Source organism: Lynx rufus, unplaced genomic scaffold, assembly GCF_022079265.1.
Source record: "Lynx rufus isolate CCGP_SWC_20201006 ecotype Redwood Valley unplaced genomic scaffold, mLynRuf1.p SCAF_13, whole genome shotgun sequence".
In the NCBI taxonomy this organism is placed as follows: Eukaryota; Metazoa; Chordata; class Mammalia; order Carnivora; family Felidae; genus Lynx; species Lynx rufus.
The window spans coordinates 32,610,924-32,628,304 of record NW_025814827.1 but is presented as its reverse complement, the minus strand read 5'-3'; the positions used below and the strand labels follow the sequence as shown (position 1 = coordinate 32,628,304).

At 51.1% G+C, this 17,381-nt stretch overlaps 1 protein-coding gene across 2 annotated transcripts in view; it reads right to left on the bottom strand.

Moving 5' to 3' along the window:
• Positions 1-17,381, bottom strand: part of PLA2G4E (phospholipase A2 group IVE) — a 55,299-nt gene that overhangs the window by 652 nt on the left and 37,266 nt on the right. For both annotated transcript variants that reach the window (XM_047074498.1, XM_047074499.1), the window contains exons 6-19: positions 16,318-16,360; positions 15,404-15,467; positions 14,388-14,548; positions 14,201-14,287; positions 13,781-13,818; positions 11,521-11,656; positions 10,136-10,272; positions 7,371-7,593; positions 4,614-4,728; positions 3,957-4,094; positions 3,490-3,597; positions 2,744-2,947; positions 1,704-1,870; positions 16-199 (exon numbers count right to left, since the gene is read on the bottom strand). In XM_047074498.1, coding sequence (XP_046930454.1) covers positions 16-199; positions 1,704-1,870; positions 2,744-2,947; positions 3,490-3,597; positions 3,957-4,094; positions 4,614-4,728; positions 7,371-7,593; positions 10,136-10,272; positions 11,521-11,656; positions 13,781-13,818; positions 14,201-14,287; positions 14,388-14,548; positions 15,404-15,467; positions 16,318-16,360 — 1,805 coding nt within the window. The remainder of the gene's footprint in view (positions 1-15; positions 200-1,703; positions 1,871-2,743; positions 2,948-3,489; positions 3,598-3,956; positions 4,095-4,613; positions 4,729-7,370; positions 7,594-10,135; positions 10,273-11,520; positions 11,657-13,780; positions 13,819-14,200; positions 14,288-14,387; positions 14,549-15,403; positions 15,468-16,317; positions 16,361-17,381) is intronic.

The following is a 17,381-nucleotide window of genomic DNA, read 5'->3' as shown; positions in this document are numbered from 1 at the left end:
TCAGAGGTGGCTTACCTGGGGCCTTGTACTTCTGGAAGGTGTCATTGATGAGTGGGAAGAAAATCACGATGGGAGCATCAGGTTCTTGGGAGTTCTCTATCAGGTAGCACTCCTTGAGATTTTCATCCCCCTCTTGCACTTCGTATTTGGGGAAGGGGATATTCTGCACAGAGCAGTACTCACAGGTTTGTTTCATGGGCTGGAATATCACAAGAGGACATGTTTGAGTATTAGGAGGGGTGGGGGTGGGTAAGAAACATGAACTTCTTAGATCCAGCTTCCTGATTTCCCCTGCTAACAACTCAGGTCTCCAACTACTCTGCCTGTTTGTGCTATTTTTAGAACAAAGAGCCTGAGGCAGTACGTTGGTCTGTGTCCAAGTGAAAGCTTCTTCTGAAGGTGGATGGAGCCCTTTCAATGATGCTTCACCCAAACACAACCTGGGTAGATGGGGGTGGCAGCCTGAGGGTGACTGGAGCCACACCAGGCATAGCCATGTCTGGTCAGGCTCCTGTGCGATGTGCATGGCCCTGGGAACTGACAAAGGGCCGACTCTGAAAAAGCATCTTTATGAACATGATGTCACAGAAGGAGCAAGTGGGCTGAGAGTATCAGAATCCCCTTCATTCTTCCCCCTGTTCTAAGCTCACTAGCTGTGTGATAATAAGCAAGCCACTTCTACTCTCTGTGCCTCAGTTTCCTAAACCTGTAACATGGGAATAATAGCAGTTTTGTCATTGTCTCAAAGAGCTGGTATAAAGATAAGGGATAAGGTGAGAGCGCGTGTAGGAAAGTACATTGTCACTCATTGACAAACTGAAGTCATCGTCATTGGTGTCATGCTTTATCATTGGTCTATACTTCCCTTTCCTGGGCTTCAGAATAGGACTGTACGAAAGTAGACCAAAAAACAATTTCTTTCCCTTAAAAGGCCAGAACTTTTCAAAGGTAAATAGAGAAAAATAAATAAAAAACCTCTGGTCCTGTTCTTAATATAATTACATGGAGGGTCATATTTTCTAGGGAAAGGGGCAATGTGATTATTTTGAAAATAGGACATCATAAGCTCTCAAAATGGTACAAAACTTTAGAATTAACCGGACTCTATTAAGGTTATTTTTTTATTTTTATTTTTTTTAATTTTTTTTTTCAACGTTTATTTATTTTTGGGACAGAGAGAGACAGAGCATGAACGGGGGAGGGGCAGAGAGAGAGGGAGACACAGAATCGGAAACAGGCTCCAGGCTCTGAGCCATCAGCCCAGAGCCTGATGCGGGGCTCGAACTCCCGGACCGCGAGATCGTGACCTGGCTGAAGTCGGACGCTTAACCGACTGCGCCACCCAGGCGCCCCTATTAAGGTTATTTTTAATTTTTTTTTTTTTTTTTTTTTTGCAGCTTAAGAATTGCTAAATACAGCAAATGCTCAGATAATAAAATTGCTCAGAAATAAAATTAGAACTCGCTCCACGAATCTACTTAAACCTCACATTGCATGTGGAGGTCAGCTGGCTGCCCTCCCCTGAGGTTTGGACAGCCAACCTCATATCAGGCACAGAAGCTTGAGTTTCTCCGATGCTAAGTCTTTGGGCCTGTGGGGGAATGCGTGTTCTCCCATTTCCCAGCTTCATGGGGCTCGTTCAGTGGCCTGTCTCAGAAGGGGCACAGCGCTCTGCTCATGCAGACTTTCTCTGTTACACTTGCCTTTGTCTGGGACCCAGCACAGTAATTGAGGTGGATGATGAGGTCAACTTTTCTCTCAGGCCTAAGGAGGGGCGGGTAGCTGGAATTGACAAAGAATGCAGTGTCCAACAGGCACAAATGGTTCACGGACCCCGTCAGCTGGTTCGGGAAAGTATCTAGCACCGTGTCTGAAAGCCAAGATATCCAGTTACCATCATGCACTGGCACCATGATCTCAGGATGGTCACAGGCACCTGGTAGGGACCTAATACCCTGCCTGGAGCTCCTTCACCTGGGACTGGCCCTTCCACCCTCCCGCTTGCAGCCAGGATGCCTGGTGAGTCACAGTGCCCTGTTGGGGTGGACTGATGAAGAACGGCATTATCTTGGGGCTGTTGCAAATCTTTTATGGGATACACATAGAAAACCTACTCTGACTCAGCCACGTTGCTTGTGGGGTTGCAGGGGTTTATAGGGTTTACAGGGTTTACACTCTATAAATCAGTACAGACCCTGGGCTCAGAGCTGTCCTTTCTGCCCCAGACAGTGAGAATGAGGATCATCAGGCCAGGCCAAGTCAGCCATTTGCAGGCTGCAGACAAGTAAAATACAAATGATGCTGGCAAGTCAATCTTTGAGCCCCAGAGGCGCTGGGAGACGCACTGAGTTGAAATTGCACGACCACAGTTTAAGACCTGGCTCTGCCAACTCGCCATGTGGGGGATTCTTGAGCTGGGCCATCCCTGCCCACCTCTAAGGCGCCATTCACACTAAAAGGTGCCCCCAGAGCACAACTGAAGAAACTCAGGGCCCACATTTCCCCACCAGGGTCCCAGCCTCTACGTGCTGAAATTGTTGTACAGAGTCAACTAATTAAATAGGAGCACCGCTCCACCTACCATTCACAGCCTCACCAAACATGGAATACACCATGGGGATAGACTACCACCCAACCCGATGAATGTGGTCAGGGGGATTTCGTCATCCTTTCTCCAGGGCAGCCTCAACATGCACTTCCCCTTTATCCAAGCAGAGGCAGGCAAGCAGCCAGGATGGGTTACCTCTCCACATGGAGAACTGGCTGTTCTGGAGGTAGTCGGTGTGCAGCTGCAGCCCCAACATGAAGTTGTGGAACTCAGACACGAAGGACCTATGGGTGAGGATGCTGCGGAAAGTATTGGACAACCAGGACCCTGGGATCACCACCGCGGTGTCCAAGATGTTGGCATCACATTTGGGGATTTCAGGCAGGAGCGGCTCATCTTCTGCAGGGGAGAGGGAGGAGAGAAGGCAGGTCACAAGACCTGGGGTCCCCAGATGGCCCAGGTGAAGCCATGCATTGTTACCTGGCACCCAGAGGTCAGCCACTGTAAGTGCAGTTCATACCTTCCTTGCCTAAGTTTTAAGGCCTTGGCCAGGAGGACCCAGGCGAGAGAACAGGGGAAGCGTAATGGAGATGAGGGGTGATGACAGGCAAGGGGGGCGGGGTCCCAGAGAGGATAGGGAATCTGGAAGAGCCACCTTTAACTTTGCTCATAGATCCCTAACCCCTTAGTTCTCCTGGGCACCGTGCCACTCTGCCAGCCCTTCCTCCACCTCCCCTCAGGCCACAGCTGGCCCCTGAAGCTTGTGAATAGGCCTTGATGGCTCTCCCCTCTGGGCAGGGAAGACCTAACCCTAGCTGCCTTCTCAACTCTGCGAACCAGAGGTGATGCTAAAATACATGGCAGGTGGACTGGTCCTCAGTTTGTGATCCATCCCTCCCCCCCATTACCCAAGCAACAGGGGAAGCCAGTGGGTCACCCACCGATGTCGTGCACTTTATCCCTCGTCCACCTGTGGAAAAACTCCTCTGAGGTATGGGACAGATTCCAGGCATCGAGCAAGTTCAGGGAGAAGATGCTGCTCCACAAACCTAGGGACCAAGGCCAGCCATGAGCAGTTCTATCCCAGAGCCCCCACCCAGACACTGACTGCTTCTACCTTGGCCTTGATGTTCCCTTCCAGTCAGGCTGCTCAGGAGGTGGGATAGACTTTGATTTCCCTCTCCCCACAGTGCAGCTGGACACACGGGACTGATGAGGGCTTGCTGGCAAATGCAGGAGGGTCACATGCTCAAGGATAACCCAAATCGGCAGCAGCACCCAGGACAAGATCCTGGGGGAACAGAGCAGGCCTCCCTGTCACTCCTCTAATTCAAAGGCGGGGCCCGCCCAGCATGGGGCCGGCGGGGGGGGCGGGGGCTGCCCCTGGGCCTTGGATGCCAGGAGTCACCTAGCATGTAGCACATCCTTGACTCTGGGATCCTTTTCATCAGCCGCCCCATGAAGAACTCGGATCCGAAGAGCTCAGTGGGGATGAAGGCGCCGTACTTCTGCAGGCCCACTTCGTAGGGGGAGAACTCGCACCACTCTGCATACGAAGCCGCAGGGCAGGGTGTCAGTCTCAGGCTTGGACAGCCCCGTCCCCCCTCCTCACCGCTTCTATGGGGTCCTGGACCTCGTGGGGCCTGGGGCAGGGAGGCTGCAGTTCCCTCGCAGGGCACATGGGGGCGCCCGCGACCAGCCTCTGCCGGCAGGGCACGACTCTACTTTGTAGCCTGCAATGGCTCATTTGCTCCACCAAATTGGATAAAAGGAGACCACAACTGACCTCGAAACAGGGCAGGTCTCTAGAGTCCCTCCTTCTGGTCAGCTTAAGAAATACGTAGAACCTCTTCCCTATCCATCAAACCTCTGCTCCTAGAAAAGCCACAAGACCCCACCAGACTGATCCATCTACACAGAAGGGGTAGTAAAGTCCATTTCTTCAGTTGTCAGTGCAGTCTTTTGATGTAGAGGTTGGCAAAACTATGGTGGCGGGGTATGTGTGCTGGGTACCTTTGCTTGCTGAGAAGGGACCCCTTTATAAATTTCTAGCCACCAGTGTTACCTCTGAAATCCTGGTTGCTTACATCATCCTTGACATTGATGGTGAGGTAGATGGGCAGGGGGTTCTGGCCCTGGGATAAAGCAGCACGCTGATCTGACAGTTTGCATTCATTTCTCTGTGGGGGGTGGGGGGGAAGGGGATGAAATGGTTAAGGAGAAGAAGAAAAGCCGCCTGGAGGCAGTGCAGAATTAAGGGGACAGTTTAGACCTCCAGCAGACCATTTCCTGTCTCCTGAGCCCACCAGACCTCTGTCCAGGTCCCAGCTGACACCGGTCAAAGCTGCTCTTAAAATGCACCCGTAGAATGTTCACCCACGCTTGGGCTATTCACCATCCCAGACATATGGACAGGAGTGGGACTGAATCTGCCGTTTAGGGCTGTCCCTGGGAGTCCCAGGGTTCTCCTTGTGTCTCAAGGACCAGAGAATAAAAAGGTAGGGGTGGAAAAGGCCACCATTGTCCCTCTTCATTCCCATAATTTCCACCCCAGTTTAACTCGAGCAAGTCCATTTTTCTTATCTACTTGGCATGCCTCTCATAAAATTTGTTTGGGAGGGGAAAAAGAGCTGCTTTAAAAAAAATTAAATGAAAGGCTTGGAAACCTGTGTACTAGATGGGCCACAGTCCCACTTAGTCCCCAGAGATCTGTGTTGCAAAATCAGAGTGGGAACCTGCAGATCAGCCAGGGCCACAGGCCACTTCCCGAATGAATCAGCCAGTATAGACAAGGCCAGTTGAGGTCTTACAGGCTCAGGCTCTGACCCTAGACCCTAAGCAGCTGCCTGCTAGGTGGCTATCCACGGTTACTCAAGTGTGTGAAGGCCATTGAACCTGCGTGAGATGGTAAACATATGTGTGGGACAAATAACACTTGGGCCTCCCTTGAAAGGCAAGCAGGGTGCCTGTCATAGTGGCCCAGAGATCTGGGCACGGCAGAGCTGACTGTCCTGGAAGTACAGAAAACTGTAGCCTCAGAGAAGAACCCAGTCCCAAGGGAAAGAGCCTCCTGCCTTGGCCAGAGTGGAGGAGCACAAATCTCCCAACATCAACCCTAGACTTGCTTTCCGGGGAAACTGGGCTCCTCCCACACCAAACGCCAGACAACACTCATACTTCTGTTGTCAAAAGCCTTGGTGCTTTTCCTCCTCAGCACATGGGGCACTAAGTAGAGTTAGAATTATTAACTACCACTTGTTGAGATAATTCCCATTTAAGGAACAGCACAGAGCAGGACCAGAATTTAAACCCCAATCTGCCTGAATCCAAAAGCCAGTACCCTAGCTTCTGCTTGCATCATAAGGGCAGATTAGATGGTGGGTAATCAAGAGGGGGACGGTGGGTGGGATCCATCAAAAGCTTTGAGCGCTGGGCACCTGGGTGGCTCAGTTGGTTAAGCATCCAACTCTCCATTTCAGCTCAGGTCATGATCCTAGGCTCATGGATCCCAACCCGTGTTGGGCTCTGAGCTGAGTGTGGAGCCTGCTTGAGATTCTCTCTCCTCCCTCTGCCCCTCCCCAACTGGCACCTGTGCTCTCTCTCGCTCTCTCTCTCTCTCTCTCTCAAAATAAACATTTTAAAAAAAGCTATTGAGTGCCTCAATTCTGAACCCCCTGACATACAGGAGGCACTTAATTTTGTTGACAGAAAACAAAGGAATGAATGCATTCTGAAAATGGGATTCAGGTAATCCTTGGTTTCTCAAATAGTTTGGGTTTCCTGGAAGAGGGAGCCTCCTAGAAAATAATTTGCCATCCTTCTGTCTCCTGGCAAGTTCTATTTTGAATTCAGAACTCCTCAGATACCTTTGGGAGTGGGGCAGAGAACCACGGGTCTGGATAGAAATTAGGTGGAAAGTTCTGCTTTAGGGCCAAGCAGCAGCCAAAGTTGGCTCCTCCCTGGGGCCTGTGCAGCTGGAAGGGTCCGGGTGTTAGCTGAGCTCACCCTGATGTCCAGGAACACAGCACCCCTGGGGATGCCACTGCTCTACCACCACCCACATGGCTCTCACAGCATCTGAGAGCCCCAGCACAGACTGCTTCCCTTCTTGGGCACGTAGTGCTCTGATTGTTAGATCTCAGGGCAGAAAGAACTTCCTTGGGCCCATCTTCCGTGTGGTAGCCATGAGAAGGAGCATTGCAGATCTTCAACTAAGGACCTCAGCTGCTATGCTCTGCAATCCATGACTGAGTTTGTGCTGGGGTCACACTTCCCACTGGGCTGCTCCCAGCCCCTGACTGACATCAGGGATATTGAGGCAGGCCCATGCACGCCCATGGAGGGCATGAAACTCCTCTGACAGATGACTTGTCCAGAAGACTCTCCAAGAGCCTTGCTGAACCTTCTGGACCAGCAGTCTAGGATGCTTCCACCCAGCTCTTCTTCCCTCTTTCCTCCACTTGGGGTCAGACTTGTATCACAGTCTGATGACTCGCCAGCCTCTTCCAGGTCCCTCCCCATTTTCTCTCCTGGTGTCTTTCGCATGGCTCTCAGAAGACATGCTCTTCTCCGCAGGACTGTACCTACATCATCCCCACCATGAGGGTCTCAGTCATACTCTCACAGGGTATGTGTAAACAATCCCACCGTCTTCTTCCATCGTGCACTTGGGCACCTCATGCTTCCTACGGTCCAAAGATGAATCTGCAGGTCTAACCTAACTTCCTTCCACTGAAATGGAAGTCCAGACTCCCCCTCATGAAGAAAGAGAGCTGGACATCAGCCAGGGCAGGTCAGACCCCAGAAGAAGCTGAGTACCTACCTCATCCCCCAGACAGGCCTCAATCAGAAGGCCCCAGAAATCTGTAAAGGTGACCTTGTAGCCTTCCTGACTGCGCTGCCGAAGCTCCTCCTGGAATTTGCAGAGCTGGTCTGGGAATAGGGCAGGCATCTTGTCCTTGACCACATGCCTCCGTGCCTCAAATATGGCCGGCTCCAGGTTTTTGGAGGACCAATCAGGATCACGGTACAAGGTAGCCATGGTCCTGGAGACAGATAGGCATGGGGAGAGAACTGAGCCAGCCCTGGACCAATCAACACCAGACCCTGGCCAGAGAGAAGGTGGACAGGTCACGGGAGATCCTGACCAACCAGGTCAGAAGCCTGGAGGAAAGGGGTGAACATTATTATTCATAGTCACAATGGCCACCCTTTCCTGACTGCCTACCACATGCCAGGTAGAGCATGTTGCTTAAGAATGAAGACTCTGGGGGCACTTGAGTGGCTCACTTGGCTAAGTATCTGATTCTTGATTTCAGCTCAGATAATGATCGCATAGTCCATGGGATCAAGCCCTGCATTGGGCTCTGCACTGACAGCATGGAGCCTGCTCAGGACTCTCTCTCTCCCTCTCCTTCTGCCTTTCCCCCACGCACTCTCTTTTTTCCCTTTCTCCCTCTCTCAAAATGAAGAAAATAAACATTAAAAAAAAAAGGCGAGGACTCTGGAACCAGGTCTTCCTGGTTCAAACCCAGACTCTGTCACTCACTAGCTGTGTCATCTTGGGCAAGTTATCTAACTTCACCTCACATTAGTTTCCCCATCTGTGGAATGGAGAGAATTGTGATAATTGTACCTAACCTCACAGAGTTAATGTGAAGATTATACAAGTTCATGCAATTTAAAGTGGTTAGAACAGTAGCTGGCACAAAGTAAGGGCTGGGTCGTGGAGCGGTGAGGCCAACATTTGAACCCAGGTGTGGCTGATTCCAAACCCTGGACTCTTTCCACTCTGCCACATTAATTCCCATAATTATAATGCCGGCTAAAGATTTATTTCCCCTTCTTCTTAACTTATATGTGGGCAGTGGTAAAAGAGTGAAACAAACACAGGGATCCCCCCAGCCCTGGGTTTTTGCCTTTTCATGGCCTGGACCCAACCTTTCTATGTTAGGACAGCACCCAGGAACCCCATATCCTACGGGGGACCTTGTCTGTGGCTTCACTGTTGTCTGAGCAGTGGCCTCTTCCTTCATAGGGCTTGTTTCTGGTCTGGGAAGGTGGGGGTTAGTCAAGAGATTTCATCAACAAAAAGAACCCTGCTCTCCATAAGATTCATTCTTACTTTTACATGTTTAAAAAGCTTTCAAAACCATTATAAATGATTGATTTAAACATTTAAAAAAATTTTTAAATTTTTTGAGAGACAGAGAGAGACAGAGCATGAGCGAGAGAGGGGCGGAGAGAGAGACACACACACATAGAATCCTTAGCAGGCTCCAGATTCTGAGCTGTCAGCACAGAGCCCAACGGAGGGTTTGAACTCATGAACTGCGAGGTCATGACCTGAGTTGAAGTCGGACCCTTAACCGACTGAGCCACCCAGGTGCCCCTAATTGTTTTTTAAAAAAATTTATTTGATTGATATTAAAGAATACTTTCCAGTGCTTCCCCAGGCCAGGAGACCCTCCCCCCTCCCCCCCTTCCCCTTAAGTTCCTCCTAGTCTTCTGCTTGGCCCAGCAGGGCCAGGAGGATACAGCTTCCCCTCCACCCTGATGGAAGCAGGATTTATCTCCTTAATGTACCACCCATGGGCAATGCCAATAAATGTCAGCTATCCTTCTGTCCCATCTGGGCTGAAGCCTCGGAGTTTCTGATGCACCAGCAGCCCTTGGTTTTCCTAGGGCAAGTTCATATCCACTGCTCAAATGAAAGTTACCTAGAGCTCCTCCAGGATGAGGGGCCCAGCTTGGGACAATGAGGGCTCAGACGCCCCTTAGTCCCTGACAGAAAATGCAGTTGTGGTTACGGGGCCCCTGCCGCCCTGGACCAGGGCTGTGTTATGGCATCAGTGAGCCTCTTCCACCATAAAGACATTAAAAATTATGTTTTATGACTGCTGTATAAAAACAAATATAATAATGTTATTTATTAAAACATTTCCTTCATCCTAGAAGTTCTTTTTTTCCTGATCTTAAAAGAAAGTAAAACATTTTTGTGGGCTTCTACAAGCATCGTGGGCCCTAGGAACTGTGACTTCCGCGGAGAAGTGGATGTCACGCTGGCCTCACCTTGGGGGGCTCGCTCTCCTTGCTCATCAGCAGAGAGCAAGGAGGTAGGAGCCTGAGGAAGCCGCCAGGGCAGAGGGAGGGGCGAGGATGGGGGGTGGGCCGAAGTGTGCGCAGCCAGAGCTGGGCCAGCTCCACCCAGCCTGGGATACTTGGCATGGCTGGAGAGGGCACAGCATCTTCCCGGCAGGATGGGGTCAGTGGCAGCAGTGGTTCACTCACAGCTGGCCACCGTGCTCCAGGGTCCCTGCCACAGCCTCAAGGTACCTGGTACTGGGAGAGGCTCTCACAACTACCCCATGGGGTCAGTGCCATTGTTATCCCTACTTTACAGATACAGAAACTGAGACTCAGAGAAGTCGAGCCTCTGCCCAAGGTCACACAGCTCTAAGTGGTAGAGCTGCCCAGTCTTTGTGAGTCCCTCTACCTTGGGGTGGGGAGAGCTTCACCAGAGACCCCAGGCCAGCCCATCTACTGCTTTCTCTGGGCCCCACCGGACAGTGGCACCCAGCTCCTTACCAGGTGGCCCCTGACAGGCCAGTGATGTAGCTGGCACAGTTCAGGATGTTCAGCTTCTGCAGCCCCAGCAGGTGGCCGTACATGGCAGTCATGGATCTTGCTCCACCCCCAGTGGCCATGATGGCTATCAATGGTACCTGGGAGCATAGAGAGGCAGACTGCTGAGTCAATGCTGGGTGGGAGATGACATGGAGTGACAGACAAATGCTTAGAAAGAACGATGGAGGAAGCAGAGCTGGCTACGGACAGCCAGAGTGAGGCTTTGGGTGGCCTGAAAACGGCCTTTCAGAGTGATGGGCCACCCGGTAGGTCTAGGATTAGATCTTTGCTCCAAAACCAACAGTTGGTGAGGGTCTGAAGCCTCACACAGTTTGGTCAATCAGAACATCATGGCCAGAAGAGTTCTTAATGCTGTTAGTCTAGTCCTCAGTTAACAGCCGAGGACACTGGGGTCCAGAGGGCCGAGTAACTTGCTTCAGAACCCAGCTAGTGTGCGATTCCCTAATGGTTTCCTCTGGAGAAGCATATGATATTAGGACACCAGGCCCAGACCCGGCACACAATATGTGCTCAGTATATACTATAACTGATAACAGCAGAAATCAATGAATTGTTGATGTGGGAAGGAGCAGGGGTGTCACCTCTGGGTTTATATAGGATTAAGATGCCTTGCAGTTTTTCTCTAAAGATGGGAGGGCAGGGAGGAGGATCTTTGCCAAGATGTACTCTGTCTTTGAGTGGGGATTGTAAGATCCTCTGTCGCCTCAAGGCTCATCACAGCCCTCCGCAGGCATGAGGTCTTCATCCTCTCGCCCAGGGTCAGCGTCAGGAGTCCGCACTTGCAGGGTGACCTGCTGCCCAGGGGGATGTGGGCCTTGGTCCATACCAGCAAGGTGACAAAGGCTCTAACAAAGGCACACTGTCTGCCCCATGGGAAGAAGCTGGCCCAGTGAGGGGAAGCTGCTTCTCTGGGGCTTCTGACTGCTGTTCTTTCTGGAGGTCCTGTATCTGTGCATGTTTGCGGGGAGGGAGAATTGAAGAACAAAGCCCAGAGCCTTTTGGGGGGAGGTGTTAGAGCTTCAGATGTTTCCTGGCTGCGAGGGGCCATTTTGTCCTTGTGTAAGGACCTCAGGACCTGTTAGTGCATGGGGAGGGGCCACTGGGGCTCCTTCCTTTCTGTCTCCCCTTTGCCCTCCCTTCCCTTTGCAAACACACAACTGAATCACCTCCAGCACAGCCCTCAGCTGGGCACCCGGGAAAGGCAGTGCCAAGGCCACCCTGGGGCAAAGGAGGGCTTGGGGGGGTGGCTGGCAAGGAGCAGTGTTGAAGGACCAGCTCAGTTCAGAGGGGGACTAAGCCGGGCCGGCAGACCTCTGCTTACCCACCTCGTCCGTATGCAGGTCCTCCTCCAGCTGCAACACCTGTTTCAGTGCCTCGGCCACCACCACCTTCCGCTTCTGCAGAAACTCCAGCTCTGCCTGGCATAGGCTGAAGCCCAGCCGCACGTCAAGCGTCTGGGGGCTACGGGGACAGAGGGCCTCGGCTAAGTGGTCCTATAGATTTCACTACTATGGAGAAGACATGGTTTTGGGGTCAGTTGAACATAGGCTTGAAGCCTGGTTCTGCCCTATACCACCTCTGTGACCTTGGGCCTCTGCCTTCTCATCTGTAAAATGGGGCTAACTGTGCTTAACTCCCATTCTGTCTTCAGCACTTAGTGAGACTGACAAACGAGCAGCCCCTAAAGCCTTGCGTGATGCACTCTCAACAGGTCCTCGACAAAATCAGGGACTCGATGAAACCCTGCCTCCTCAGCACGATTCGGAAACTCCAGAAAGGCTTCCCCCCGGTATCTTGAGGGATACCACCAGGTTACTTGAGGTTACCCCCAGGTAACCTGAGGCCAGATGTGGGTAACAAGGAGCCCTGAGATCCTTGTGGCCAATCCCTGTGGTCCAGGCTCTACAGTAAGGGATTTCCTGTGGAGCTCTCATTCTTAAGTTCTTCCTGCTCCTGGAGTTAATACTCTTTCTGTGTGTTTGTGAAACTGACAAAAACCCTTTATAGTCCTGATGTTACCCTATCACCCCTACAGGTCCACAAGGCAGGTGGGGCAGGAGCTCCTTCCGCATGTCCAACAGTTGCCTTATTTTTATCACATCCCTGCCCTGGAGAAGTTCAGGCTCCTGGCCTGGCAGTCAAGACCCTACCTGGTCTGTCCAACCTCACCTTTTACTACTTCTTAGAAGAGGTCTGTTGACTCTCAGAGCCCAGAAGTAGTCCCAGTTCTGAGCCTTTGTGCAGCCCTTGCCTTCACCAGAAGCTTCTTCCATCTGCCTACTTTATATCTCTTGTGTTCTCAGGTTCAGCTCCCCAGGGGCTCTGGGTGAAGGGACCTTGACAATTTCTGACCTGAATCTTACTTAGCAGCCTGACTCACTAACCAGATCACCTGTCCTGGAAGGCAGAGCCTGGGAGCTCTGCCGTTGTGTTTCCTCCATGTCAAGCATAGTCCTAGAGACACAACTGTGAGGAAATAACTCCTTCCTTGGCCTCGACAAAAACTAAATAACAAAACAACAGCAGTTGATATTTGCTGAGTGTCCCCCTTGTCAGACAGATCACTGAGTACTTCACATGTGTTCTCTGGACACGTGTTCACTGGATCCTCAGTGCAAGGCAAGAGTGGACAGTATTCTTGGTTTTGCTCCAGTTTACAGATGAGAAAAACTGAGACCTAGAGACGTTAAATAACTTGTCCAAGGGCTAATAAAATTGTAAATGGTCACTTGATATTTGACAAGGGTGCCAAGACAACTTAAAGGGGGAAAGAATAGTCTTCTCAACAAATGGGAGAGGGACAACTGGACATCCACATGCAAAAGGATGAAGCCAGATCCCTATTTCCTGCTGAATGTATACAATAACTCAAAATCGGTCATAGACCTAAGTGTGAGAACTAACAGTATACAACCCCTAGAAGAAAACATGGGAGTAAATCTTCATGACCTTGGATTAGGTAACGGTTTCTGAAATCTGACACCCAAAGCACGGGTGACAAAAGAAAAAATGTAGATACACTGTGGACTTCACAAAGTTAAAAACGTCTTTGCTTCCAAGGACATTATCAAGAATGTAAAAAGACAGCGGTGCCTGGGCGACTCAGTTGGTTAAGCATTCAACTCCTGATTTCAGCTCAGGTCATGATCTCACGGTTGTGAGATCGAGCCCCATTTTGGGCTCTGCACTGGGCATGGAACCTGCTTAAGATTCTGCACATGCATGCTCGCTCTCGCTCACTTGCTCTCTCTCACTCTTTCTCTCTCTCTCCAGATAAACAAGAAGAATGTAAAAAGACAACCTCCAGAATAGGAGAAAATATTTGCACATCATATATCTGATAAGGGACTTATATCCAGAATATAAAAAGAACTCTTACAACTTAACAACAAAAGGTAAATAACCAATTTTAAAAAATGGACAAAGTATTTGGAGAAGAGACATTTCTCCAAAAAAGATATAAAAATGGCCAAAAAGCCCATGAAAAGATGCTCAACCTCCTTAGCCATCATGGACATGCAATTCAAAACCACATTTTACCCCCTAAGATGAATAAGAGGGGCAGACAGAAAGAGGGTACTTTACCAGGGTGTAGACTTCACGTGTAACTCACAGTTCTCACCCTGGGAAGTGAAAGATGAACAGCTTTGCAGAGACAACTTAGAGCCAAGTGGTCCCAACTAACAAAGTGGAGTCTCACCATACTGTCCACTTCGACTTGACTCAGCACACACATGTGCACACAGATAGGTACATACACACATACATGCATGCACAAGCTCCCCTCATTCCCTCTTCTGGATTCCCTCTGCGATCCTTCTTTCAGCCTCTACACATTCTCTTTGGTTCCCTGCTGCAGCTTACAGCCTCCTACTCCTCCAAAACTCCTCTGTCCCACCTGAGAGACCCCCACGCATCACCGCCCCCCAGGCTCTCCCCATCTGTCTGCCGCAGGAGCTTCGGGCTAAGCTGCTCAGGGGGCCCTTCTAACACCCGGGCCCTTACCACCGGCAGGGTTACTGCCTGGCCGTCAGGAAGGCAATCGAGGGGCTGGCAGACAGGGCTGTTCTTGCGCGCACAGCAGCAGCAGGGCTGGAAGGACAGGCAGGTTCTGTGAGGGGGGTGAGGGGCTCCTCTGGCAGCCCCATCCGCACCGGTGCCCTACGCCACCCCCACTGCCACTGGTCTGTACCCCACAGCTCCACTGGCTCTTGGGCACTTCCACGTGCATCTGGGGCTGGAAGTACTTGGGGTAGTGGAAGCAGGCCAGGTTCGGGCAGCAGGGCTCCTGGCAGTGAGAGACGCGCTGGGTGTGCTCGAAGGACTCCTTTACTGTCACCAGGAGGTCCTTCACTGGAAGAGAGGACAACGGGCCTGAGCCCCTAGAAGCCCCTTCCCCCACCCCCAGCCTGAATCAGGAAAATGCCGAGCTGGAGGAACCCAGGACGGGGGTTTACAAGCATCGAGGGCCCTGGTTAAAATGCCTCAGAGTCTTACTCTGTAGGGCCACGCAGATCCCAGGAATCTGCAATTAACAAGGCTGTGTGTGGTGCTGACAAATGAGGTTCCCAGAAAGCCCTGAGATACTGAGTCCTCTGGACTGGTGCCCCTCCTACTACATTGGAAGCAGGACCTCACCGCGCTGCCCTTTTGGGCGTGTGGGTCCTTCTCCCCCACCCTTCCCCATGTCTGTGTGCCCAGGCTGCTCTCCTCTCTTGGGACAGGACTGGAAGACTTGAATGGGTGAGATGGGGTGGCGTGGTGAACTGAAGAGTCTTGTAATTGTGGATCTCTTTGGTCCCTGCCAGCCATAAAATTCTAGGACCCTCCATGAATTATAATCTGACCAGAGGAAGGGGTGCAGCTAGAGGGGCCCTAGGTGTTGCCAGTGCCTGCCTGACCCAGGAACCCCTGGTCTGGCAGGAGTGCATTGCAGACCGGTGTGGGCACAGTGGGCAGGGATGTGCCTCTGACGTCAGCCCAGGGCGCTCATCAGGCCTGAGAGGTTCTGAGGGTCATGTGGGCACTTGGAAGAGCATGCTCCTTCCAGAGCAGGGGAGGGGGCGGGGTTCATGGCCCCTGAGGGTGGTGTGATCCCGAGGAGTCCCAGCCAGGCTCAGTCCTGACTGAGCCTAGGGCAGCGGTGGGAAGAAAGACTACCTGTTCCCCCCTCCACCCCCCTGCAGCAGCGGGGGTCAAAGGACTCACTTTTCCTGCTCTTCTTCTGCCTCCTGCATTCTGCATGAACCTCTAGGCAGGAGACTTGTCGAGACTGAAACAAAGGAAGGGAGAGTCCATCCGGTCACAAGCTGCGTCCTCCCTCTGCCAGGCCAAAGGGAGGAGATGAAGAATGAGGGGATAAATTCAGCGCTGGGCTGATTTGGGGCTGACTCCAGGGAACAATGGTGCTGACCACATTTTCTGAACCCAGTCAAGGTTTCTCATCTCCTTAAGAGATGGAGTGTTTGAAAATGAAGCTGTCCTGAAAAATCTAGGATGTAGGGTCACCGTTTACTAGGGGCCATGTTCTCAGCTACAGGTCAGGGATGGAACCTGAGGGATTTGGTCCAAAATAAAAAGAGGGGACATTCCACTGTGAGCTTTGGAAGTGAGAACTTCCAACAAAACATTCTTCTAAAAGTCAAATTCCTTTACCACGAACTCCCAAAGGCTGATTTGGCGGTGGGGGGGTGGGGGGAGATCTTCTTGAATCCTGTCTTTAGATGCATTTAACTGAGATGTCTGTACCAAGAGATGAATTATGAAAATCTTTTAAATACTGAGCTTGTGCTTATAGAGGGATCGGAGCTGGGGGGAAATGGGACAGAGACAGATTCTGGGAGGAGGCTGCTTCCAAGTGGGTGCTTTTACTGGGGAACCTCCCAAGGGGAGGGGTCATCCTTGTGGGACACAGGATGCTGGGCCAGGGTACGGATGCCCCAGCTCCCTCCTCCCCAGAAGCAGGGGCCCAGTCCCTGCCCCACTCATCCAAGCCCCCCATTGGCCTGCTTTAGTTAGTCTGACTCCTGGCGGCCTCCGGGACAGGGGCTCAGCTTCTGTTCCCCTGGGAGCAGCAGCCATATGAGGCCTCTGGAGCTACAGGCACCTGGAAGGACAATTACCACCAGCACGCCGTTGGTGACGAGGGTCTCAGGTGGAAAGGGACTGGAAAACAAAATGAGAACTCCCTGTCAGTTATAGCATTCTTGCCTGGTTTCTCACAAAGGTGTTGAAAAATGTAAATAGGGTCAATAATGAAAATTTATGAAAAATAGCAGCTTAAGAATCATTAGCTCTGCGGGTTGTCAAGGAAAAAAGTGGCAAACATTTTAAATAGAATAGGAAAAAAATAAATGTATAGGATGGAAGGAAAAGAGTTCCTCTTTTCTTTCTTTCTTCCTTTCTTTCTTTATTTCCTTTCTTTTTTTTTCTTCAGGGATAACGCTTCTTTATGCCCAGCTGTAGGGAACTAGGAGGGTAAATAGGTAGCAGCAGGGAGGGGCCTGAGCTCACCAGCTGCAACAGATGCAGTAAATAGTTCTGGTGGCAAAAATGACCCATTCTCCAGTCTGCACTTTATTTAATTAATGCATTTAACAAACACTTATGACCTAGCTAGAGAGGGGGCTGGTGAATATGAAATGTCTTCATGTTATAAAGTCAGGAACATAAGCCTCCAAGGTTACAATTAGTCTAGGGGAGTCCACAGCCTCCCTTGCCAAAATTAGGCCCAAGATGACTGTGTCTCCAGATCAACTCTTATTACCAATTGTGACATGTTTCATTTCGCAAGCTATAAGGAATTTTCCCCCCTAAAAGTCTTGTTAAATCAAGAACTGGAGGAGAGAGCCCAGATTTTCTTCAATGGGAAACAGAGTTGATTTTGATTTGTCAATCAGCTGTTGATGGGAAATGAGGCACCCCAAAGAGTTCCAAGAGCCCCTAGGCAGAGGACTGTTGGAGTGGAGTTTGATAAGCCTTCTTGTTACCCTCCCCCTGCTCCTCTGCAGATCCTAAGATGGCAGGGGTGGCAGTGGGGTGGGGAGGGTGCGGTGCTCAGCTCTACCAAGGCTATGGAGAGGAGTCAGCTGCCCAGTTTGCCCAATCACAAGGCACACTACCATCCTGAGCAGACTTCTCCCCTCCCCTTCCCTTTCCCTGCCCCCCTCCTCTCTTTGTCCTCTTC